Below are 27,141 nucleotides of genomic sequence, written 5' to 3' on the forward strand. Positions count from 1 at the left end.
CCTTGGAAGTTGAAAACAACAACAACAACAACAACATCCTTGGTTTAAGACCTGCCTCTGACACATACTGGCAGTGTAATCCTGGACAAGTCACTAATTTCTCAATGCCCCAAGCAATCTAAGAGTACAAGTTGTAGAAAAGATGATGACCTGAAGTAGGCAAAGGGAATTTCTTCACCCAGGAGATTCCTATGACAATGAAATCATGGTATACCTATTACTTTCTTTACTATGGGCACTGTAATTAAGGAAATGTTGAGCGGACTGTTATGCAATCCAATATGCAAAGTCTGTTGTAAAGTGTGGCAGTATCACTTGTAGTTTGTTTTTTTATAGATTTCAAGTATTTCTAAAATCCAGGCTGCCAACCATTTTAGTATATCTCTAAAAGGAATGCTTAACAAATGCACAAAGCAGGCACAAAGTTGGGAGGGATCCCTAATATACTGAATGATCCACCCACAAAGATCTTGATGGGAAAGTGCATTTATAAAACCCATACAAGGTGATCAGTTTTAAAAGACTCCTTCCCCACGACATTAAGTTAAATAGGGTCTGAGCCACTATTGTGCCTATTATCCATATATGCATATATAAAGTATATCTGTGCATGCTGTGGGAGAAGCAGACAAAATTACTCCGCTCTCTAGAGGAACCCCAGAGACTGGCTTCAGCAAGTTTCCTGGAGTTGGCAGCTTTCAATGAGCAAGCCATTGCCTCCTTTGCCTTAATATCCTTTACCAGAATCCATTGGTATTGCACCATGAATTTCTCTGATATGTTTGTGTAATACAAAGACCTCCCCCATCCCAAACTCCTCCTTAGAAACAGCCCTGTTTCAAGGCATACTGACTTCAGTTAAGTGACTTTATCTAAGTGAGCCGAAGGACAGAGATGCAGGGCTTGTGTCCTTCACTATTTCATTCTTGCTTCTTATCAGTACTGAAAGACTTAGCTGCTGAAGGTACAGGATTCTGGCCTCACTGGCAGCTTTCTTTGATTTACTGATACCAACTATATTCAGAAAATAACTCCTTTATCTATCTCATGTAGCTAAGAATATGCATTTTTCTCCAACAAGCATATGATTCTTTTTATACAGCCACCTGTGTTTTATGAATAGCTAACTTCCTTTTCTTTGTTTCACACGATATCACTTTGAATAATGTCTAGCTTATGAATGCTGTCCAAAAAATGTACACATGAGAAACTCTTATGTCAGGTTCAGGAAGGACTGTCAACCATCTTCAATCTGCCCCCTGCTGGCTGGAATAAATAGGCTACTTGCTTCACTCTTAATTGAGTCTTTACTGCTATTATCCAATACTGACTTCAAGAAGCCAGATTGCTGAGTGACAATCCTCTTAGGTCCCTAAGAATACTGTATGTTCATGGGGTTTTCTTGGCAAAGATACTGGAGCGGTTTCCTTTTCCAATGGATTAAGGCAAACAGAGGTTATGTGATTTGCCCAGGGTCACATAGCCAGTAGGTGTCTGAGGCTGTGAAAAATTAAACTTTTTCCTCTCTATACACACATATATACATATACATGTATGTATGTATGTAAATATACACACATATACACAATAATATATATGTGTATATATGCATGTGCATATAACAGATGGATGGATAAGATTGATACTGACAGGTTCCTTCTCTCAAAACACCACCAGCATTTTACCTTTCTGTCTCTTTAACTGACTCCTCAGTGGTTTCCTTGTACTCTGGAAAAGCACCATTCATATCCATGCAAACTTTGCCCACAAATGCTCGTTGGCCAAATTTATCTGCGAAGTGTGAACAAAGTAAAAAGTCAATTCAGGTTTTCTGTTTGTAAATAATTATTCAGCCCAAATCTTAACTACTTCAACAATCTGAGGTTTGGGAGTCAAAAGGCATGAGTTAGAGTTTACCACTTACTGTTGTGTGATCTCAAGTGAGTTATTTAAGCACTAAGAGCCTCAGTTTCCTCTTTTGTAAAATAGAGATGATGGCTGAACTACATATGCCACAGGGCGGCTCTAAAGGCAGAAATTAGATAATGCATTTAAAAGTGCCATGTGAACTATATAATATTAAACAAATTAAGCTATTTTTAAAGTCCCAATTAAGTTGTCCAGAAGTAATAAGCAGCCTTATGACCCTGAAAGGTAGAATCTAAGAGGAACATTGATCATACCCCATCATTTCCCACCGTGGAACTTCTATTTCCTCTTTTCTTTCCTTTCAATTTAATATCACATTTTTCTCTCACTTCTTTTTTTAATCTTTTTCTTTTCATGTGAGTTTCTAGTCAATTATCAATAACAGATTCAGTCCCAAGGATAGGACTAAAGAGGAGATTGTTAAATAACTCAGGCTGTATTTGTGATTTCAATGGAATTTTAATTTCAAACAGAGGCATATTTTATGGGGTGTTGTGAGAAAATTATTTTGTAAATATTCAGGTACTCTATAAAATGAGTTATTATACTGGAGTCAGTTCAGTTCAAGAAACATTAAATGCTTACTATGTACAACATACAATGTTTGCTGTTGTGGATACAAAGACAAAACTGAAATAGTCCTTTCCTTCAAGGACCTTACATTCTACTTTGGGGTGGGCAGAAGGGATACATCAAGGGTATATGAGTAAGTTTTTTAAAATCCATTTTCTAGATTCTAGGTACTAGATTCTAGATTCTGCAAATAAAATCACTGAAGGAAAGACAAAGGGCTAACATCTGAGAGAGGAGGGGAAAAGGGAAGAAGGATCAAGAAAATATTCCTAAAAGAAGTGATCCATGAAAACCTCTTCTTATGGGAATACTACACGGAAACTGCTTTGAAGGAAACCAGAAATTCTACAAAGTGAGTATCTTTTAGACACACACAGGGGACCAACTTATACAAAGGCAAAGGAGTGAGAGATGGGCTCTCTTGTATATGGAAGATTTAGCAGGGCAGTTTGAAAGAACAGTGAGTGTTGGAAGAGAAATAATGTGAAATAAGACAGTGAAGGGACATGGAAGCCAGACTGTAATGGTCTTTAAATGCTAGTTTGAGGATTTCGGATTTTATCCTAGAGACAATAGGGAGTCATGGATCTCTTTCTACCTTTAGTCTCTCACCCTTTTTATAAGCTGCTGATGGTTTATACTTCTTAAAATACTACTCCTCTGCTCAAAACTCTTTACTGGATCCCCAGTATAAATAAGGTCCAAATTCCTTAGCCTGACATTCTGTATCATCTACCTTACCTCACCTCTCCGATATTCATTCAATATTCATTCTCACTTCTCTCCCAATGATACTAATACCCATAACTCTGCTCAAGGTGGCATTTTGTACATACCATGTACCTTTATCCACAACATTCCCCCCACCTGGAATTCCAACCTGGTGTCATATAAAGAGTGTCCCAAAAATCTTTTTTTGTTTGTTTGTTTTTTTTAGTGAGGCAATTGGGGTGAAGTGACTTGCCCAGGTTCACACAGCTAGTAAAGTGTTAAGTGTCTGAGGCCGGATTTGAACTCAGGTACTCCTGACTCCAGGGCCGGTGCTCTATCCACTGCGCCACCTAGTTGCCCCGAGTGTCCCAAAAATCTTAAGAGAAATTTTAAGCTTTTAATAACTTAGGGACTTATAAGACTTATAAGACCTTGGAGACACACTATATTATTATTCCAGATAAGGAAACTAGGGATAGGAGTCTTTTAGTGACTGGCCTAGGTTCATACTGCTACTAAGCATTTGAAGCAGATTTTGAACCCAGATTTTATTGACAACAAATTTGGGGCTCTATCCATTACATTCAACATGCAGCCTACTGGGAATACAAAGACAAAAATAAAACAATTACATATCATAATTGCTACAGGTATGCCAATGATTTTTCAACAGCCAGATCTATTGGCCTTTTCTCAATTCTCATCTTTCTTGATCTTTCTACAGCATTGATACAGTTGATCATCCTTTCCTTCTGGATAATTCTCTGGGTTTTCATGACAATTCTCTTTCTTGGATCTCCCTCATCTGTCTGACCATTCCTTCCCAGTCCCCTTTGCTGGATCTTCATCCACAGCAAGCCCACTTACCATGGTTGCTCCCCAAGCCTTTGTCCTGGGCTGAAGGGAGAACCTTCTCTTCATACTTTCACTCGATGAGTTTATCAACTCTCACGGGTTCAACTAATATCTCTAAGTAGATAACATCCAGACCTATCTATCTAGACCTAGTCTTCTTTCCTAGCTCCTATTTTGCATCACCAGTTACTCACTGGACATTCTGAACTGGATGTCTTATAGGTATCTCAAATTTACCAGGTCCAAAAAAAGAATTCATAAACTCCTCTGGCATTTAAAACTCTTCATAGCTTAGTTCCTCCAAGTTGTAAGACGGCTAGGGCCACCAGAGGTTATTGCCCCTTTTAGGGGGTCTGAGAAAGGAAAGCTATTTTCATAATATTAAGATGTTTGAATTTCTTTTCTACTTCAAGTATGAGCTTACTCTCACCAGGCACTGATCGAGGGGTAGAAGGGAAAGGATATCTCCCAGGTGCTTTTTTTTTGGGGGGGGGGAGGGTAATTGTGTTTTGATTGTTGCTATGCCTTCTCATTAAATGTATTTTTGTAAAATCTAATTAATGTTGTTGGTTAATTGATACTAAGGAGACGTTAATTGGTCGGATGATGTTGAAGAGCACACTTAGTGAGAGCTCATGAATGAGTAGCAGCTGCTCACTAGGTACCTGACCTACTATTTCCAGGGTGAATTGGAAGAATGAGCCACAAACCTGTGTCACACTATCTTTGTGGACTTTTTATATCCACACACTCTTTGGTCTAACCATGTCAATCTTCTTGGCACTCTTCACACATAATACCCTCTCTATGCTTTGGTTCTATGGTACGATAGAAAAGTTGGAGTCAAAAGGCTCAAATCCCAACTCTGTCACTTTCTGTGAGATCCTGGGTAATCATCTGTTTCCTCATCTGTAAAATGAAGGGGATAGCCTCTAAGGCCCCTTTCCACTTTAAACTTATGATCTTTTGATCCTTTGCATTGACTGCCCCCTGTGCACTCCTTCTTCATTTCTACCTTTCAGAATACCATGGCTTCCTTTAAGACAGCTCAAAACCCACTCACTACCTGCAGGAGGCCTTTCCTGGCTCTCTCAGCAGCTAGTGCCTTCCTCTAACCCTACCCTCCAATTTATTCCATATTTTCTTGTTTATCCCTTCTTATGCACATACTACCCCTTCATTAGAACGAGAACTTCTAGACAAAGATTATTTTTGCGTTTTCTTTTTATTCCCAGTGCTTAGCACAGTACCTGGCACATAGTAAGCACTTAAGACTTGTTGACTGACTGATTGTTTAGAGGACGAAGTACTCAGAGTGTCTGAGAAGGGCTTGGAATGGATGAAAAGATTTAGAGTAAATAAGGAGGAAGTGCTCACCCAAGAGTGGTGAAGGAAGACTTTGAAGAAAGGAAAAGGGATGGTAACCTCTCCCCTTAACTCAAACCTTATCCTCACTTCAAAGTCTTCCTTCACCACCCTGAGTGAAAACTTCCTCATTTGAATGCCTGTTGTACTGAGAGAGGAGATGGAGCATAGGACCTGGAGTTAAGAAGATCTAGGTTTGAATCTTGTCTCTAGCATTTACTGTCTGGATAACCCTGTGGAAATCATTCAACCCCTCCCTTCTCCAGTTTCTTGGGAAAAACACCTACCACAAAGGATTGCTGTGAGTATTGAATGAGATAATGTATGGAAACCCTGGCAAATCTTACAGTGCTAAGTAAATTATCAGTAATGATTATTATCTAGCATAGTACCTTATACCCAGTAGAAGCTTAATAAATGTTTGTCAAATAGATCTGAATGTTTTTAGCATTCAGTATTTTACTACTTTGTGCTGTTACTTGTCTTTTTCTGAAGAATCCTCCCAATTAGTCTTTAAAATCTCCAGGAAGAGGAAGGGATGTCTTAGGGGAAGGATATTTCAACCCAGTATCTTTGTAACACAGACAGTATCTTTGCAGATATTCAATAAATATTTATTGGGGCAGCTAGGTGGCTCAGTGGATAGAGCACCGGCCCTGGAGTCAGGAGGACCTGAGTTCAAATTCGGCCTCAGACACTTAACACACTTACTAGCTGTGTGACCCTGGGCAAGTCACTTAACCCCAATTGCCTCACTAAAAAAAAAAAGAGAGAGAGAGAGAATATTTATTGATAAAGGTGGGGCTGCTAGGAACATTGATTTAGGCAATTAAAATGTTTCTAAAAAATTTCAACTGAGAAAATTTGAATTAAATGCTGCATATAACCCTTAGACTAAAAAGCCACAAATGTAAAATGAAGTTAAAAAAAAAAATCACAGGGACTGTACATGTATAATCTATATCAAATTGTTTACTGTCTTGGGGAGGGAAGGGAAGGATGGTAAGAATTTGGAACTCAGTTTTTTTCAAATGAATGTTGAAAATTGTTTTTACATGTTAGGAAAAAAATATCATAGGTCATTATTAGAACATAAGAACCTTTAATTTAATGAACTACAAGAAACATAATGCTGAGGTTCTTGCTAATTAACATCTAGTACTCTTTTCATGCACAATCCCAGCCTGGGTGAAGACATCCAAAACTGGTCTGACCTAGCAGCTTCTTCTACATGGCATACCTTCTCATACTCTGAACTGCTCACCTGTAATATCAGCAAGGCGGAGGGATGAGTCAGTATGGATCGTTCCAAAGTAACATGCTGTGGTTGTACCATTCTTTAGAGTTCTCCTCTAAAAATAGATTTAAAAAAACAAAACAATGTTCATTTGTGCTCCCAAAAAGACATGTGACAGAAAGGTCTGAAAGCTTAATTCTAATCTTTTAATCTTCAATTATTTTTATTTGGAGCTGACTTCTTGGGATGTAGAATTAACCAGGGTGACAACAGGAGCATGAATCTATTCTGCAAATATCAAATATAGAGAAATTATGTGCTAATTCCTTCCAAATTTTATTTCCTTCACCTACACAGCTAAATAGTTCCGATTTTATAAGATATCTTTCCAATGAATCTCAAATTTAGGGCTAGAGAATAATTTCCAACCTATACTGAATTTGGGCATGAAAAATTAGATTTTAACATTTCTATGGGACACACAAAATGTATCCAGTGAACAAATGATTTACCTAAGGGGATATTATCTTTGGTCATAACTGATCAGTTATATTGAAAAGGATGTTGGACTAAGTTAACCTGCTAGGTGATCTTGGACAAAGGGGAAGCAACTACGGAAGAGAGGGAAGACCACAGATTCTAGAGGACCTGGGTTCAAATCCCACCTCTGCCTGTGTGTGAACTTGGGCAAGTTGTTCAACTTCCCTATGCCTATTTCCTCATCTGTAAAACAAACAGGTTGATGAAATCAGGGGTTCTTAATTTTTTGTTTGTCATGGATGCCTTCTGTGCCTGGTGAAGTCTATTGGACCTATTCTCACAATAATGTTTTTAAACAATTGAAGGAAATGCTAAGAGCTCAGTGAAAATAATGATTATTATTTTCCTCATTAAAATTCATAGACCTCCTGAAATCTGTCCACAGGTAGTCTCTGGGTTCCAGGTTAAGAGCTCTTAGCCTAGGGGGTCATCTGAGGTCCCTTCCTGCTCTAAATCTATGTGTCATTTAACCACTGTGGGCTTCGGTTTCCTCACCTATAAATTGAAATGGTAAGACCAGATGATTCCAATCATAAAAGTATTTAAATCTATAACAATTATTCATTAGTCCTCTCTCCACTCCTAGGCCAAGACCTATCTAGCTAACAATGAAATTCTCTCAACCCCCTTGTTAATTTCAGTATTTCTTTTTTGTCTTATAGAGATAAGCTGACAAAAGATCCAGATCCACTAATACCTCTCAGGCTTAAATCAGTCCCTTCCAAAAGAGTTCAAGCTTCACAAACAAGTCTGGGTAGAAATTCAGAATGCAATTACAAAGCATATAAGAGGGGGAAGCTAGGTGGCACAGTGGATAAAGCACCGGCCCTGGATTCAGGAGTACCTGAGTTCAAATCTGGCCTCAGACACTTGATACTTACTAGCTGTGTGACCCTGGGCAAGTCACTTAACCTCCATTGCCCCGCAAAAAAAAAAAAAAAGCATATAAGAAACAGAAGTGATTAAAAGGGGCTTTTAAACAACTTGCCTAGGAGCACAACAGCTTACAAATAATAATTTAATAAAAAAAATGGATGGTGGTTAAACTTCCCTCTTAACCCAGGGCATAAAGACCTTAAGGATGATTGCTCCAAAAAACATCGAAATAAAAAAGACCCCAAGTCATGGTTTTATTTCTCCTCAGTTTTTTTTTTCAATGGTGTCTCAACTACATGTAAAATATACCTAAATAACGTGTGTTAAATGAAAACCCAATATATAATTAAGATGTGTATGCGTACATGTGTACATGAAAAATTAGAACTTGCATTTACTCCTCTTCAAGGCTTAAAATGTTCAAGGCAACAGAAAGTCTCAGCAGTATCTAAGAACCTCTGTGTAATGAATGACCTTAAAATAATTTTTTCTTTCATCACTGGAGTCACTGTCATAAGGGAGATAAGTTTTCTAATATCCTTCTTCCTCCCTTCACCTCTTCCAAGCTCTTCCTTCTCTTATTCCTTTCTAATCTTAACACAAGGCAGCTTGGTGGCACAGCAAATAGAGTGCTGGACCTGGAGTCGGGAAGACTCATCTTCCTGAGTTCCAATCTGTCCTCAGACACTAACTGTGTGACCCTGAGCAAGTCACTTAACACTGGTTGCCTCAGTTCCTCATCTATAAAATCAGCTGGAAAAGTAAATGGCAAACCACTCTAGTATCTTTGCCAAGAAAAGCCAAAATGGGGTCATGGAGAGTTGGACCCAACTGAAAAATGACTGAACTTCTTGTTCAATACAAATAACATACAATAAAAAATTCTACAATAACAAAATCTTAACAGAGTTCGGTGCCTATCCCTTCTCAAAAAACGTGAAGGGCCTCTAACCTATGAGATAAAACAGAAGCTCCTTGGGTTGGCACTTAAATCTCTCCACAATCTGGCTCCAACCTACCTCTCTACCCTTCTTCATATTATTCCCCTTCATATGTTCTACACTCCAGGAAAACCACCCAACTAGCTCTTCCCGAACATCATCCTGCCCTTTTCTTTTTCATGGAACATTCAGAGCAATATTATGGAGCTGCAGAAAATCCAGAGGAGAAAATCAAAGCGGTGCTTCTGTCAGGCCTACTTTAAGTAACAGAAGCCCATGGGAGCCAGTATGAAAAAAGAAAGAGCATTAGACAGAAATTCAGCAGACCTGCTCCAGTCCCTCTTTTCCTACCTATTGGCTGAGTTACCTTAGAAAGTCATTTGACTTCTCTGAGTCTCAGTTTCCTAATGTGTAAAATAAGGGTGGCTGAACTAAATGTAAGATCCCTTTCCATCCCAAAATGATGATGCCTGTTGACTGAATGTGATAGACTATAGCATGCATATATGATACTTACAACCACTCGGGTATAGACTTCTTCAGCAAAATCCTTATTGCTGAACTTGTTTTCTGTTGGAAATGTATACTGTTTTAGCCAGTCTAGAAGAGGGAGATCCACATTACTTCCAGCAAACATATACTGTGGCGCGTGTATGTGAGTATCAACAAGTCCAGGAATGAAGAATTCACTGGAAATTAAGATGAGAGAAAACAGGTTAGCTACACATTTGTTTTCCATATACTTCTCAACTTCTGTATAGGGCACTGGTTGGTGATCCAGACAATCACTGAGGTGTGAAATCTTTTATATCACTTTGGCCTCTATAAAGAAAGAATGTAAAGAGAATAAAGAAGATATCCAAGAAAAACAGTATAAGAAAATTTAAGGAGAGATCATTTTCATTTGGGAGTGAGGGTGGAGGAGAATCAAGGACGACTTCATGGAAGAGGCAGCACCTTACCTCAAAGGCTGGATTTCAATAGGTAGAGATGTAGAGGTAATGTATCTGAGCATGAGAGATGGCCTGTACAAGTGAATGGAGGTGTTCAAGGGACAGGGTGAGATTGCTAATAGCAAAGGAAGTAATAGCATGTATGTATATAGCACTTCAAAGTTTACAAAATGGCTTATATACCTTATATCCAGTCATCTTCACCATAACCCTATACAGCCCTATGAGAAAGGCAGTGGAAATATCCATTTTATAAACAAAGAAACTGAAGATTGAGTGACTTAAATAGTAAATGATGGACTGGGGATTCACACGTTAGGCTTCAGATTCCAAGTCCAGATCTCTGTTCACTTCCTCAATGCAATATACCCCTGCTAACAGCCTAGTACATCTGGAACGTACATTATATGAAGAGGAGTAGTGTGAAGTCGGAATGTAAAGGCAGGTTAGGGCCAGAATGTGGAGGGCTTTAAATGTCTTGATCATTATTGTTCAGTTGTGTCTAACTCTTCAGTGACCCCATTTGAGGTCTTCTTGGCAGAGATACTGGAGTGGTTGGCCAATTCCCTTTCCAGTTCATTTTACACACGAGGAAACTGAGGCAAACTGGGTTAGGTGACTTCCTTAGGGTCACACGGCTAGTAAGTGTCTGAGGCTGGATTTGATCTCAGGTCCTCCTGACTCCAGGCCCAGCACTCTATCCACTCTGCCACCTAGTTGCCTGAAATGTTTATACTTTATCCTGCTGGCAATAAGGCGCCACTAGAAGGTTTTGTTTGTTTGTTTGTGTTTTTCAGTAAGGCAATTGGGGTTAAGTGACTTGCCCAGGGTCACATTAGTAAGTGTTAAGTGTCTGAGGCCGGATTTGAACTCAGGTACTCCTGAATCCAGGGCTGGTGCTTTATCCACTGCGCCACCTAGCTGCCCCGCCACTAGAAGTTTTTAAAAAGGGTGAGACTTCTCTGTTCACATAAGCCCTGGCCAAAACTCTGTAGGGAGTTACCATTACCATTACCAGGATTATAAAGTAAGGGTAAGATCACATTGGCATTAATATCAGAAGCAGGATTTGAACCAAAGGCTTCTAACTTCAGAGCTAGTGTTCTTTCTCCTCTACCAAACTGCCTCCCTACTATAGTTCACTCTTCTCTATTCTCATTCTGCCCTCTCCTACTTCTTGGACTTTTTGTAGGCTGTCCCTCATGCACAAAAAATGTTCTCCCCTCCTCTCTATATCTACTTTTTTGATAGTGTTCCCTTCTTAACAAGCCCAGATAAATTTCTTTCTTGAAACTTTCCATGATATCCCCAGTAAAAGTGATTTCTTCCTTCTTGAACTACTCAGGGTCACTCCCTAAAAATGATTAATCATTTTCCAATTTCTATGACAGTAATTTATGTACTTCACTCATCCCCTCCACTAGACTGTAAGGTATCTAGGGGTTGAGCTATTGTAATTTTTCATCTTTATCTTCCTAGCAAAGCTGCTTGTTGAACTGAATTGAAAACATATGACTTATTCTTTTTCTTTTTTCCCCTTTATTTCAGTATTTTATTTTTCCCCAATTACATGTAAAAACAAATTTTAATATCCATTTTTAAAACCGAGTTCCAAATTATCTTCCTCCCCTTGAGAATAAAGCAATTCAATATAAGTTATACATGTGTAGTCATGCAAAACATTTCTATATTAGTCAGGCTATGAAAGAAAACAAACAAAAGAAACTCAAGAAAAATAAAATTTTAAAATTATGTTTCAATTTGTATTCAGACACTATCAGTTCTTTCTCTGGGAATGAATAGCATTTTTCATCATAAGTCCTTCAGAATTATCTTGGATCATTGTGCTGCAGAGAATAATTAAGTCATTTACAACTGATCATTTTACAATATTGTTGTTACTTTGTACTTTGCATCAGCTCATGTAAAACTTTGCAGGTTTTTCTGAAAACATCCTGCTCATCACTTCTTTTTCTTCTTCTCTTTTTTTTTTTTTGGTGAGGCAATTGGGGTTAAGTGACTTGCCCAGAGTCACACAGCTAGTGTGTCAAGTGTCTGAGGCTGGATTTGAACTCAGGTACTCCTGATTACAGGGCCGGTGCTCTATCCACTGCACCACCTAGCTGCCCCTCATCATTTCTTATAGCACAAGATTATTTCATCATAATCACATACCCAAATTTGTTCAGCCATTCCCCAACTGATAGGCATCCCCTCAATTTCCAATTCTTTGCCACCAGAAAAGAGCTGCTATAAATGTAATTTTCCTTTTTGTTTTTTATCTCTTTTTGATTATAGACATCATAGTGGCATTGCTAGATCAAAGAGTATGCATGGTTTTATAACCCCCCTTTGGGCATAGTTCCAAACTGTTGTACAGAACAGTCGAATCAATTTACAACTCCACCAACAGTACATTTTCCCCACACCCCCTCCAATATTTGTCATTTTCCCCTTCTGTTCTATTAGCCAGTCTAATAGGTATGAGGTAGTACCCCAGAATTGTTTTGATTTACATCTCTCCAATCAGTAGCGAGTTAGGTAATTTTTTCTTATAGACAGCTTTGCTTACTTTTTTCTTATAGATAGCTTCACTTACTTCATCTGAAAACTGTACCTTTGATTATTTATCAATTAGGGAATGGCTCTTATTTTTATAAATTTGACTCAGTTCTCTATATGTTTGAGAAATGAGGACTTTATCAGAGAAACTTGCTTTAAAATGTTTTCAGTTACTATTGCTAACTCCATCCTATGCCTCATTTATTCTATTTCTGTTTACTATGTCCCTCCTCAAAAGTGTTTTGCTTCTGACTACCCCTCCCCTAATCTGCCCTTCCTTCTGTTACCCACTCTACTCTCTCCCCTCCTATTTTTCCTCAGGGTAAGATAGATTTCTATACCCAATTGAGAGTTCTGATGAAAGTTCCCCTATCTTCCCCTCCACTGTATAAGCTTTTTCTTGCTTCTTTTATGTGAGAAAATTTACCCCATTCTACCTCTCTCCCTTTTCCCCAGTGCATTCCTCTCACCCCTTTATTTTTTTAGATATCATCGTTTTATATTCAACTGTGCCCTCTGTCTATATATACTCCTTCTAACTGCCCTAATAATGAGAAAGTTCTTATGACTTACAAGTATCATCTTCTCATGTAGGAATGGAAATAGTTTAACCTTTTTAAATCCCTTATCCTGTTTACCTTTTTTTTTTCTTCTCTAGAGTTTTGTATTTCAAAGTCAAATTTTCTATTTACCTCTGGTCTTTTTATCAAGAATGCCTGAAAGGCCTCTTTTTCACTGAATGCCCATTTCCCCCCAGTTTTGCTGAATAGATGATTCTTTTTTTTTTTTTTTTGTGAGGCAATTGGGGTTAAGTGACTTGCCCAGGGTCACACAGCTAGTAAGTGTTAAGTGTCTGAGGCCAGATTTGCACTCAGGTCCTCCTGAATCCAGGGCTGGTGCTCTATCCACTGCGCCATCTAGCTGCCCCTGAATAGATGATTCTTGATTGTCTTCCCAGTTCCTTTGCCTTACAGAATATTACATGCCAAGCCCTTTGATCTTTTAATGAAGAATCTGCCAAATCTTGTGTGATCCTGACTATGATTCCATGGTACTTGAATTATTTCTTTTTGGCTGTTTGCAATATTTTCTCCTTGACCTGGGAGCTCCAGAATTTGGCTACAATATTCCTAGGAGTTTTCATTTTAGGATCTCTTTCAGGAGGTGATCAGTGGATTCTTTCAATTTCTATTTTACCTTCTGGTTCTATATCAGGGCAGTTTTCTTTGATTATTTCTTGAAAGATGATTGTCTAAGCTCTTTTTTGATCATGGTTTTCAGGTAGTCCAATAATTTAAGAATTATTCCTCCAGGATCTATTTTCAGGTCATTTGTTTTTCCAATGAGATCGTTCACATTGCCTTCTATTTTTTTTTTCATTCTTTTGGTTTTGCTTTATTGTTTCTTGATTTCTTATAAAGGCATTAGCTTCCATTTGCTCAATCCTAATTTTTAAGGAATTATTTTCTTCAGCAAGCTTTTGTACCTCCTTTTCCATTTGGCCAATTCAGTTTTTCAAGGCATTCTTTTCCTCATTGGCTTTTTGTGCCTCTTTTACCATTTGGCCTAGTCTGTTTTTAAGGTGTTATTTTCTTCAGTATTTTTTGTGTCTCCTTTACCAAGCTGTTGACTTTATCATGATTTTCTCGTATCATTCTCATTTCTCTTTCCATTTTTGCCTCTACTTCCCTTTATTTTCAGTCCTTCTGTGGCCTGAGACCAATTCGTTTTTTTCTTGGAGGCTTTGGATGTAGGAGCTTTGACTTTGTTATCTTCTTCTGAGGATGTGTTTTGATCTTCCTTGTCACCATACTAACTTTCTATGCTCAGAATTTTTTTGTTGTTGTTTTCTCATTTTCCCAATCCACTTTTTAACTTTTACCTCTTTATTAAAGTAGGGATTTGCTTCCAGGGTGGAGGGTGCACTGTTCTATTCTTCAGGGGTTTTGTACAGCTGTTTTCAGAAATACTTATAGGGACATGTACGTTTTCAATTCTTCCAAGGTGGTATGATCGAAGGAGAGGTGTGTTTACTATTCTCCTGTTCTGTACTCTGGTCTGTAAGAGACCATAAGCACTCTTCTCTGTCCTGGAATTGTGAGGAGGGTCCTGTTTCACTGAGGCTGCTGTAATCTCTAGTGTGCTCTTTGCCCACCCTAGGACTGCCTCCCAGGACTGCAACCTAGATCTGAGGATGGGCAAAGCAACAGAGTCCTACCTCAGAACTAGTAAAGAGGCCCCTGTAATCTCCTTCTGACCAGTTGTTTGATCCCCATACCATCTGTGGGTTAAGAGTTTTAGAAGCAGCAGCTCTCAAGACCTGCTTGTGTTTTGATAGGGCCCTGTCAGTGCTGATGTGGCTTTACTGGACCGTGCTCCACTCTCACCCTGGTGTGATGGGCCTTTCCTGCTGACCGTCTAAGCTGTCCTTGGCTGGAAAGTTATTTCACCCCATTCTTTTCAGGGTTCTGTTGCTTCAGGAATTGTCCTATGACATTATTTGAAGGTATTTGGAGGGGTGTTGGGGAGAGCTCAGGGGAGGTTCTGCCTTTCCTCCACCATCTTGGTTCCTTTTTGATAAGATTTTCTCACAAAGTCAACTTTCTCACAAAGTCAACCACCTAAATGTAACTAGCACAGAGCTGGGCATGCAACTGATCTATGACCTCTTCAATGCAGCTTTTCCTGCCAATAGTATACCCTACAACCCATACACACCTTCACTTCTTATATGACTCTTGAACATGTACTCCATGAATCCTCCACAAAGGGTCTACCCAATGAGTCTTTTATTGTTCCCTTCTGTTACATGACTGCCTCACTGCCTTCTTAGATCATCTTTTTGATGATACTTTTGAATAATTTTGTACGTGTAATTCATCATTGATACCACTGTTACATGATTCCTATCATGCCCACTCTCCCCCACGGATGGCATGTATATTTATGATATAATGTGCCTAGATTCTTTTTTTTTTTTTAGTGAGGCAATTGGGGTTAAGTGACTTGCCCAGGGTCACACAGCTAGTAAGTGTTAAGTGTCTGAGGCCGGATTTGAACTCAGGTACTCCTGACTCCAGGGCCGGTGTTCTATCCACTGTGCCATCTAGCTGCCCAATGTGCCTAGATTCTATTGGGACTTTTCTTACCATACTATTTCATTATAAATGTCTGAACTAACTATGCCCCCTAGTTGACTAGAAAAAAGTAAACACATCAGTGAGAGCATATTGTGGTAAAAATTATTTGTGGTAAAGATTAATATTCCCCTTTTTAGCTAACTCACTTGGGAGGGGCCACACCTGGCCCACACTGAGGTTACATATGCTACTGAGCTCAGAAAGGCAGCTTTTGAAGGACCTCCCCTTTTGAGGGAGGAGAGATTGAACGCTCCCTGAAGGAAGGAAGGCTGCTTCCAGAATGCTAGGCATCTTCCGGAACTCAGGCCATTTTCCTTCTTGGCCCTTGTTCATGCTCTGTCTCAGGCAACCACTGTTCTGGCGAGCAACTGCAGACTGTCCCTGGGGGTTGGTGAGTTAATTACAGAAAACCCTAAATTCCTTTGAACTAGCTTAATTCTGTATTTCTATTTTCCTATTTCCTTATCATTGATTTTTATTAGTTTCACCTTTGTTGTTTAATTAATTCCCAAGTAATACAATCTGATCCTTTTGTGAACTAAAGCTTAGAGGCTCCTTTCTTAATGGCCTGGGAGAAATATCTAAAAAGGGCAGTTCAGAGGGGAGGGTGAACCTAAAAGGTCCCTCATATTTCTGGGACCCCAAATAAGGTGAGTCACCCAAATAATGCTCTGTATATCAAATTTTGGCCCTCACAATATGAGTTATGGTTTTGTGATTCTAAAGCCAAATGGCATTATAAGAAGAAAACTGATATTAAAAAGGTGAGATTTTTCTTTTAAGGAGAAGGTTGGAGTCATTTCAAGCATTTTATAATCCTCTGATTGTAGTCCAACTCATTCTTCTATTAAATTTTAGGCCCAGTTCATAGTCTCTCTCTAGTGTCCATCCTAAAGGCATAGCTCTAAGGGATGCCGATCAATGCATAGAATCATTTAGGCATAGGTGTTCTTTATTTGGTTTTTCCAGTGGGAAAAAAACACCAAGAAGAGTGTTTAAATAAACTCTTTTTTGGAGTAATTGTGGATTTCATTCAGGAGGCTCTGCAGTGTTCTAGGGATTGGTGAAATTATCACATCATCTGTAAATGAAAGTATTTGGAGATTTTCACAATCTACAGCAAAACTTCCATTTGGGTTGAATATGTCTCCCTTTTCTAATATTCATAGTCAGAGGATCATCAAAATTAAAATTATTGGTGTACCAATTATAAGCTTTAAGGGAGCATTTTGTCCTACTGAATAATCAACTAGTAACCATACTGGGTTCATGTACAGAGTGTCCTTTCAGTCAATTATGTGACTATAAAGATGTGTTCTGTGACAAAATACTGTTGAGAAAATCTTTCTCTATTTTTCTCATACTTTCATCAAGGAAAACCTCTATTTATATGTAAATTCTCTCAAAAATTTTATAAAGATCAGAAAGTAAGCTTATGAGTCAATAGTTCTTGCTTACTTTCTGATCTCAATCCCTTTTTTTTCTTTTTGGGTGGGGCAATGAGGGTTAAGTGACTTGCCCAGTGTCAAGTATCTGAGGCTTTAGGTCCTTCTGAATCCAGGGCTTTATCCACTGTGCTTTATCTACTGTGCCACCTAGTTGCCCCTCAATCCCTTTTTTAAAAAAAAAGGTTATGATTTTTAAATCTTTTCCTATCTTCCCTTTTTTCCGAAAAGTTGAGAAATGCTTCCCTAAGTGCCACCCCAACTCCACCCCACCCCGCTTATGTTGTTTCCAGAAGAGATCTATAAGCATGGTCTCATCCAGCTGCTCTTATGATCTTTGTATTCTTTATTGTGAGTTCCACTTTTCCACACTGCGTATCAGGAGCCATAATGACAGAGTCCAAATGTGGTGTTGTAGCTCTACTGTCAGTGAAGAACCCTTTTAGGGTTTGTTATAGAAATAGTGGCACATCTTTTTAATTTTTTGTCTTTTCAATCTTGTGACCTTAATGCTTTCAAGAGGATCTGGCTTAACCGGGCCTTACATCAATCTTTCCCCTTCACTATTTCTTGCTATATTGTGAGGTGATGCTTTTCATGATTTTCCACCATTCGTCTTTGTAAAATTTTTAAAATTAGTTTATACTCTAAGTTGGTGTTACACTTTGCTGCCACATCTATCTTCTTGGCAATGAGATGAAGTTTGTTGACTGAGATGATCTCTAGGTTTTCTTGATATTCTTGTTGTACCCACTGCTTTACTTTAGTTGAATTTATGTAGAAAACGGTAATATTCCACATGGATGTCTTTTCCTTCACCATTTCCCATGTTTTTTCATCATCAACAGCTTGTTTAAATAGGCCAGGTTTGAATTATTTTGATTGTATGCCACATCTCATTTTAGTAATCTCATTTAGTAAGTGCCTTACTGAAAAAAAAAAAGTATTCATCATTTGGGGGCAGCTAGATGGTGCAGTGGATAGAGCACCAGCCCTGGATTCAGGAGTACCTGAGTTCAAATCCGGCCTCAGACACTTGACACTTACTAGCTGTGTGACCCTGGGCAAGTCACTTAACCCCAATTGCCTTACTTAAAAAAAAATAGTGTTCAACTTTAATATGTTGGTGGTATGACTTGGAGACAGATAATTCAGAAAATGTGCCTATATTTTTAACCAGTTACTTCCTATCCATTAAGAATTGGTCAGTTTTATTTTTGTAAATTTATATGGATGCCCTAAGGTTTTGCCTTTTTTCTTGAAGAAAATATTCATGATATATAAGTCTATGTAAGTAGACTTCTTTGAAGTCTACAAGTCTTTGGTCTTACATTTCTTGGTTTTCCACCATATTTTCCAGTATCTCTTTCATCCATCAACACGATGTCTATATTTGCATTGAAGTGAAGAAGTATCAAGGCATATGTTGACTTTATTTGGAGGGTCTTACTTTTAAAATTTATTTCTTCATTTTCTATAACTGATTACGTAATAACATACTTAAGTTATATTTAGAAGATTACATAGGCTATGATTCTCTTTATATTGATCTTTTTGTTTATTCTCATCATAAACACTTACATGCAAGATCATTAAGTATTCTATGAAATGATGTTCCTTTTTGCCTTTGGACGCACAATAGAACCAACTCTAATAACTCATTTATTTGTCTCTCTAAGCAAAACTTGTGACTCATCCTTTCATTTGATAAAAACCTCTTTATGTCTTTTGGTTTCTGATATGGGGTCAGATATGGAGTCAGGAAGAAATGGGTTGGGGCAGCTAGGTGGCGCAGTGGATAGAGCACCGGCCCTGGAGTCAGGAGTACCTGAGTTCAAATCCAGCCTCAGACACTTAACACTTACTAGCTGTGTGACCCTGGGCAAGTCACTTAACCCCAATTGCCTCACTAAAAAAAAACAACCAAACAAACAAGAAACATAAAAAAAAAAAAGAAATGGGTTCATTTTCACCTCTGACCCATACAAGCTGTGTGTCCCTGGGGAAATTACTTGTCAGTGTTCTGGGCCTACAGTCTGAGACTGTAAGTTTCTGAGAAAGTGCCAACTTGCATTGGTAGAATAAATTTCTTCAATTGAGACCTGAAATATTAATCTGGAAGGAGTGTCCAGAATGGATTAGAGAGCAGACTCTGGAATCTGGAAGACATTGGAAAGCAGTTACATTAATAATATCCATGAAATCACAGGTCCAGTCACTGTCACTGTCATTCTTTTAGTGAGAATGTCAATAATTCTATGATTCAGTTCCTCTAACAGTCAGATGACTTGTTGGTCATTATCCAAGGATCCCACATTTAGAGTACAAACAGTAAAGTTCATGTTTATAACTTGTCTAAAAAGTGACGCTATTTAGTACCTTCTGTTCCCCTCTCAGCCAGTCTGCCACCATGACTGTGACTGAGGGCCATTTTGTATTTTTCCTTGTTTCATGGGTTTCCATAGCTGAAAAAAAATCAAGAGGTTTGTCTACTTGTTATGAACCTTTCTATCCTTAATCCAGGCTGATCCCTAAAAAGCAGATAAAATCTGTTACTAGTCCTGTGCCCAAAGCCTTCCTAGCACATAGTAGAACCTGCCAGAGCTTGTGATCTACAGGCATCACCATGGGTAATTCGAAGTCTCCTCTGTACTACCATGAGGCACTGGAATAGGACTTTTGTGGAATACACAAAGCAATTTAATGATTTCTTGGCTTGAATTTGACTTGACAGCTTTAATGCAGACACAGAAAGCTTTTCCACATCATCATGGCAATTCACTTTTATCTAATACTAACCCTAAACTTTTCCAAACAGATCTGCTTAAATGTGAGCATGCAGTCAGTCCATGTTCCCAGACATTCTTTTTTTTTTTTTTTAAGTGAGGCCACTGGGGTTAAGTGACTTGCCCAGGGTCACAGCTAGTAAGTGTTAAGTGTCTGAGGCCGGATTTGAACTCCGGTACTCCTGACTCCAGGGCCGGTGCTCTATCCACTGCGCCATCTAGCTGCCCCGTTCCCAGACATTCTAATGAAATAACATGTTACTTGAGCTTGTACCTTAACAAAAGAAAAAAGACTGAAAAATATTTATCAATTCAAATATGTACTACTTGAAGAAAAGGGAAATATGGGGGTTGACAGTTGTGAAACCCTAGCACAGTGATTTTCCTTTAAAACACACCCTGCTGTGAATGACAGAAATATGAGAGTTTATGATAATTCAATGAAAAAAAGTAGATACAAAGACTGTGTTTATCTACAAATGTCTCAAAAAGGAAGTAATAAATGGTACCAAGAACAGTGCTAAGAATCATAAATACTTGCATTTTTCTGGATATGCCTGAAAGGCCACTTATTTGCATTCCTCTGAATAAAGATGAAAAGTAATAGGTTCTTAATATCCAGGGTCTTTAATGCCAGTCTTTATTGTGCTGATAATGGAAAGCCTTTGAAAGTTTTTGAACAGGAGTACAATATGATGGGAATGATGTTTCAGAAAGATTAATCTGGCAGGATTGTGCAGGATAAATTGAAGAAAGGAGAGTCTAAAAGTTGGAAGATCCACTGTAAATGTTACATAAACCTGGATATGAATAGATATGGGCCTGAAGTAGGATGTTAACTCAGTAGGAAATGAATGGAAAGGACAGATACTTGAGATATTTAGAAAATATCTCTTGGAAAGAAAGGACTTTTCTACATCTCATTTTCACTCTGTTCCACAAATTAGAAAAGGCCTTCAACCTGATCAAGAAGAATCTTTAGAATTTTATTGTACTGGCCAAAGAAGAAGGTAATTGGGGGGGAGGGAGGGGAGTCAAAGACAAAACTTTTAAAAACCTAAGTGATTGGAAGAATGATCATTGAAACAATGTAGTGAAGATGACTTAGGGAGTGCAAAGAGATGAATAGTGAAGTATAAGACATGGTGTGACATCTGAAATAGGCAGCTGGAAATGTAGACGCTGAGCTCAGGAAAGTAGTCAGGCAATGAGATAGACTCAAGACTGACACATGTGATTTTTGACTCCCCAATCAGATTTCAGTGGAAGAGCCAATGAAGAAGGAAAAGGAGCAGTCAGAAAATGAAGAAATTTAATATGACAAGGTAGTCTCCTAAAGCCTAAGGGAGAGAAGATTTTCAATAAATAGGCTGCTGCTTAACAGTATCAACTTCTGTACAAGGACTGAGAACAAGTGACTGAATTCAAGCATTAGGAGGCTGCTGGTGACTGCTGGGAAAGAAGCTTTGGTGCAGCAGGGCTGCTGGACCCAGGCCCTGCAGTCATTGTGCAGGGAAGCAGCAGGTGTGCGGGTTTGACCCAGCAGCTGTTTCTGCAAGTGTTCTATATGGCTCCTGGCTTCCTCAGCAAACGCAGATACTGAAACTCTGGACAAGAAAGTCCTTGTCACTAGCAGCCTCGGCACTGTCAAACAGTTCCATGTCAGAAATATCAAAGAAGATGAATTGACACCATCCTCTTTGCTGATGCACACTGGGATTTGAACTTGGGTCCTGTGACTGGCAATTCAGCATTACATTTATTAAGCTTCCAATCAATACTAGGCATTAAATTCAAATATGAAAAAAATGACCACTTTTCTGCTCTCAGAGAGGGGATAGAGGATTAAGCACCTATATAGATAAGGCAGAACATGAAGAAGGCTGCAAGTCACTCCTGTGAAAATCATGAATTTATCAGGCATTGAGCTAGGTGCTAGAAATTCAAAGCTAAAAAATGACAATCTCTGCCCTTAGGGAGTGAGCAAGGACTGAACTAAACATGCACATGATTAGGTCTGCTGCAGGGGAGAATGTGGATAAAATTATAAGTAATTCCTGAAGGGATCAAGCATAGGCACTTACCCTGAATTGTCACTGCTTTGGGTTAAAAAAATCTATATTTCGTGGAGTCAGGAGTACCTGAGTTCAAATCCGGCCTCAGACACTTAACACTTACTAGCTGTGTGACCCTGGGCAAGTCACTTAACCCCAACTGCCTCACTTAAAAAAAAAATCTATATTAATAAGCATTTTGACTACACTTTCTATTCTTGTAGCAAGTACCACTGTAATACTGTTGAGGATTACCCCATAATTTCTATCCCTCTCAAGGACATTGCTCTCTTAATCATGTTTTGATCTCTAGCATCTTAAACTTCTTCACTGGCTTCCCTTCTGTCTGCACACATCCACAGTTATATAGTCTTTTTAAGCATATACTATAAAAAGGTCAAAAACAGAGGAAAAGGACCCCAATACAAAAAATATTTACAGCACTTTCTGAGATATCAAAGAAGAATGTGTTCATTAACTGAGGAATGACTGAACAAATTATGGTACATGGATGTAAAGGAATATTATTACAACCTAAGAGATGAGAAATATGAAAAATTCTGAGAACCATGGGAAGATATATATGTGAACTGATGAAAAGTGAAATGAGCAGAACCAGGGATACAATTTATGCAAGGACTACAACAATGAAAAGGAAAACACCTCTGGAATACTTCTGAATTCTAATCAAAGAAATGACTGGTCATGACTTCAGAAGACTGTTGTTGAAGAAATTACAGAAGAAAAAAGGATTTCAAAAGGGAACACAAATAGAGCAATTTTGTCACTACCTTATTAAACTTAACTTATTAAAAACAAAGAGAAACTCGTGATTTCATAACAAATACTCTTTTTGTTCTTTGTATATTGAAATGTCTTTGTTTCTTGGCAAAGATGAGGCATAGGGACAGAGACTGGGACTATGATTTCACTAATAACAAGGAACTTCCATTTGAGCAAATCTTTCTACCAATGTAGTTTGGAATAACTTAGAGTCTTAGCACCACGAGGTTAAATGATTTGTCAAGATCAAGCAAGACTTGAACTCAGGTCTTTCTAGCTTCAAGGCCAGCTTTCTTTCCACTAGACCAGTGGTGTCAAGCACAAATAGAAACCAATCCCTGCATGTTGACTTAGAAAACCACAAATTAAAATTACCTGTATTTTACTGTATATTCATTTATTTTGTTAAATATTTCCCAATTACAATTCAATCTGGTCCTGACTGCGGAGTCAGGAATTTTGTGGCCTCTCTCTCTGGTGCTGTGTGTGTGTGTGTGTGTAGATACAGATTTAGAAACACATATAGAAATATATAAACATAGGTATCGCTATCGCTATCTCTATCTCTATCTATCCTATTGAATTGATTTATCTTTTTTCTTGCTTCTATTTGGTCAGGAAGGAGTGAATGAGTGGATAGTAATAAAAATGCAAAAAAAGAAAGGAAAAAATCAATAAAAAATTAATATGGCGAAAAAAGGAATTCAGAAGGGGACATAAACAGGACAATTTTATTACTACCTTGTTAAATTGGGCTTTATTAAAAACAAAGAGCAATTCATTGTTTCATGACAAATACTTTTTTGTTTGTTGATGATTAAATCCATGATAAACAAGTTGTTATGAAACCATGATAGGTCCCCTGGGAGAATGATTATGCCCCACCCTGAAAGCCCGCACTCCTAAAAGCTATTGCTCACAACCTCCCACTCACCTGTTTACATTCACTAGTCAGCCAGTATATACAATTAGCTCACAGAAAAGATAGCACTCTAAGAGCCACAGCAATAAAATATTTCTTTCATGAACCTGGGGCTTACTTTCCCGCACCTACGTTCAGTACCAACAGGAAGAGCTGGTGTACACTTAAAGTACTCTAGTATGGATGGGTACATAGAAAAAAACAACAACACTCACACCTGTGTAGGATGCTCTGCTAGGCTCTTAGTGCCTATTTTTCTTCAGAACTCAACTCCTGATGACTCATGATGACTCTCTTCTCAACTCACAGGTCCATTCCTCAGAGCTCTCTTTTCCAATGACTAAGCCCTACCCAGGGGCATGACCACCAGGACTAGTGGCTAACCTCCCACTAGTGCTTTTTCACACTTCAAAAAAGGGTAATAGAGACTCTTATTTGCTTTTTGAGGTTTTAACACTTCTTTGGCTTTGCTACCTGTCCCTTAACTTCTGTAATTTCCTCAACTGGGCTGGGTGGGGAACAAGTTGATCAAAGCATGGTGGGAGAGAGGGAGACTTGGAATTAGGAAGACATGAGTTCAAATCACACTTCAGGTAAACTTACTAGTTATGTGACCCCAGGTAAGTCACTCAACCTCTCTGTGCCTCAGTTTCCTCATCTAAAAATGAGTATAATAGCCCCCTACCTCACAAGGTTGCTATGAGAATCAAATGAGATATTTTTTTATTTTAGCTGTATATACTGGCTGACTAGTGAAGGTAAGCAGGTGAGTGTATGTTAGCTATTATCATTATTATCCCTGCCCCCTACTACAAAAGAAAAAAATAATTACTTTAAGACCACTGCTTAATTTCTTACAGGTCCTAGTCAAGTTGTATTGAGAGGTCGCAGATAGTCTAACTTGATTTTATACGGATTATCTTTTTTTCCCTAGACTTTGGCAAGTCATGTGATTAGGAATAATCATACTCATTCCACATACTTATTAACTCTTTTAAAATAATTTGTGGAAAGAAACTTATGGGCATGCTTCACATTACCTTTAAAAACAAGATAAAATAGTGTTTGGGAATTTTAAAATATTTTTGTTTCCATAAAAATAGATCAATTTATTCATTCAGGGAGATTGTGAGACAACCATAAACAACCACTTCTGAAGAATAAAAAAACACATCGCTACTATTATCAGTGATCAGTAAAGAAGTGTTTAATATTGTTCATGAGAAGGCCTCAATATTTCATGCTGTAGACCACTAATTCTCAAATATTTTTATCATTCAACTTTTCTAACCTTCTTTTCTCAAAAAGGGTTTTGTGTCCCAAGGGAGGATTTCCTATAATCCAACTCTGATTAACAGTGTCTAATTTTTAAAAGTACTGTTTATAAATCATATACTATGCTGATTCTAAACTAAAGAGATTTTTGCAATCCTTAAGCTCCCTCTTGGTCTGTGGGCCCCACTGAAAGTTAAGCACTATCTTTTAAAGTCACTGAAATATTTTGGGGGAAAATAAAGCATACCTGAAAGTCTTAGTGCAGTTTCAATAGTAAAACTTGCACGAAGACTTTTGGGACACCCCAAACACAACTATCAATAAAAATTCAAATTATCCATGTCCCAAAGCTCTCTTGTGCCTCTGTTTTTCACAGTTCAGAAAAGGATCTTAAGGAAGAGAACACAAACCCAGGAAAATATCATTCTTCTGAAGGGTTCTCTTCAACTTTTCTATTCCTTGTCTTAGCCTTCCTAGATAAAACAGTCTCATTCCCTCCCATTTCACAATAGGATCATATTCTTCTTTCCAATCTTCCCTGGTTCTTGGTAGAATATGAGAAGTGGGGCCAGAAGACCTAAACCCCAGACAACAGAATGAATTCTTCATAGGGGCTTTGGAATAGGTGCATAGCTATTGGCACTGGGAGGAAAAAAGTGCAAGGTGTATGTGTATGTTGGGAGGAGAACACACAGAGAAAATACAAATAAATCCAGTAAAAAAAAAAAAACAAATTCAAAACAATGTTTTCTGGTGCCTGAAAATTTGTGGTCAGCAGGTTTAATTGCTCAAAGTAAAAGAAATTACTTACTGGATGCTGAGTTCTCTCACTTCAATTGGTGTGAAGCCCCATTCCGTGGCCAGTTTTTCTTGTTGGGAAGCATGTTCCAAAAACACTATCTTGAAGGGAAGGAAAAAAGTCACAAGGTTAATGAAGTCATTTATGGGATTTTTTGGTGGTGTTTTTGTTTTTGTCTTTTGCTATTTAATGTATGTCTTTTGAAATAAGAATTTCGTTCAGTGAAACTAACTAACAGTGGAACTGTCATGGTATATTTAAAAAAATAAATAAAAAGGTATTTCAGTCAGTCAAAAAGTATTTATTAAGCACTTATTTTCAAAAGGTAAAATAGAAATTGAAAGAATCCACCTCCTGAAAGAAATCACAAAATTAAGACTTCGAGGAATATTACAGCCATATTCCTGATCACCCAGGTCAAGGAAAAAATATTGCAAGTAGCTAGAAAGAAACAATTCAAGTATTGTGAATCAACAGTCAGGATAACACAAGATCTAGCAGCTTCTACATTAAAGGATCGGAGGGTTTGGAATATCATATTCTGGAGGAGCAAACTGATTATAATCCTTCAGGGGAAAAAATGGGAATTCAATGAAAAGAAAGTCTTCTTCTCAGGCATTCTTTTTTTTGGGGGGGTGAGGCAATTGGGGTTAAGTGACTTGCCCAGGGTCACACAGGTAGTAAGTGTTAAGTGTCTGAGGCTGGATTTGAACTCAGGTCCTCCTGAATCCAGGGCCAGTGCTTTACCCACTGTGCCACCTAGCTGCCCCTCAGGCATTCTTGATGAAAAGAAAATTTGACTTTCAAATACAAGACCCTAGAGAGGCATAAAAAGGTAAACAGGAAAAGAAATCATAAGGGATATTAGAAGGTTAAACTATTTACATTAATACATGGGAAGATGATACTTGTAACTCATAATAACTTTCTCATTATTAGGGCAGCTGAATGGACTATATTTAGACAGAGGGTAGAAGTATGAATTGAATATGAAGGTATGATATCTTTAAAAAGTAAAATTAAGGGGTGAGAGGAATACACTGGAAGAAAGGGAAAGGAAGAGGTAGAATGGGGGTAAAGTATCTCATAAAAGAAGCAAGAAAAAGCTTATGGAGTGGAGAGGAAGATGGGGGAGATATGGGAGAGTGAATGAGCCTTACTCTCATCAGAACTAGCTCAAAGAAGAAATAACATATACACTCAATTGTACATAGTAATCTATCTTACCCTGCAGGAAAGTAGGAGGGGAAAGCGATGGGAGGTGGGGCTGAAAGACTGGAAGACAGATTTGGAAAGGGGTAGTCAAAAGCAAAACACTTTTGAGGAAGATAGAAAATAGAGTAAATGTCATGGGGAGGGAATAGGATGGAGGGAAATACAGTTAGCAATAGTAAT

At 38.2% G+C, this 27,141-nt stretch overlaps 2 protein-coding genes across 3 annotated transcripts in view; both read right to left on the reverse strand.

Moving 5' to 3' along the window:
* Positions 1 to 27,141, reverse strand: part of GDA (guanine deaminase) — a 293,146-nt gene that overhangs the window by 32,492 nt on the left and 233,513 nt on the right. For both annotated transcript variants that reach the window (XM_043975108.1, XM_043975107.1), the window contains exons 2-5: positions 25,759 to 25,847; positions 9,545 to 9,716; positions 6,698 to 6,785; positions 1,686 to 1,791 (exon numbers count right to left, since the gene is read on the reverse strand). In XM_043975108.1, the coding sequence (XP_043831043.1) occupies positions 1,686 to 1,791; positions 6,698 to 6,785; positions 9,545 to 9,716; positions 25,759 to 25,847 (455 nt within the window). The remainder of the gene's footprint in view (positions 1 to 1,685; positions 1,792 to 6,697; positions 6,786 to 9,544; positions 9,717 to 25,758; positions 25,848 to 27,141) is intronic.
* The window catches only part of C1H9orf85 (chromosome 1 C9orf85 homolog), a 311,173-nt gene continuing 293,714 nt past the window's right edge, over positions 9,683 to 27,141 (reverse strand). The window contains exons 4-5 of the transcript XR_006354054.1: positions 25,759 to 25,847; positions 9,683 to 9,716 (exon numbers count right to left, since the gene is read on the reverse strand). The gene's annotated coding sequence lies outside the window, so the exon portion shown is untranslated. The remainder of the gene's footprint in view (positions 9,717 to 25,758; positions 25,848 to 27,141) is intronic.

This window comes from Dromiciops gliroides, chromosome 1 (genome assembly GCF_019393635.1).
Source record: "Dromiciops gliroides isolate mDroGli1 chromosome 1, mDroGli1.pri, whole genome shotgun sequence".
Taxonomy (NCBI): Eukaryota; Metazoa; Chordata; class Mammalia; order Microbiotheria; family Microbiotheriidae; genus Dromiciops; species Dromiciops gliroides.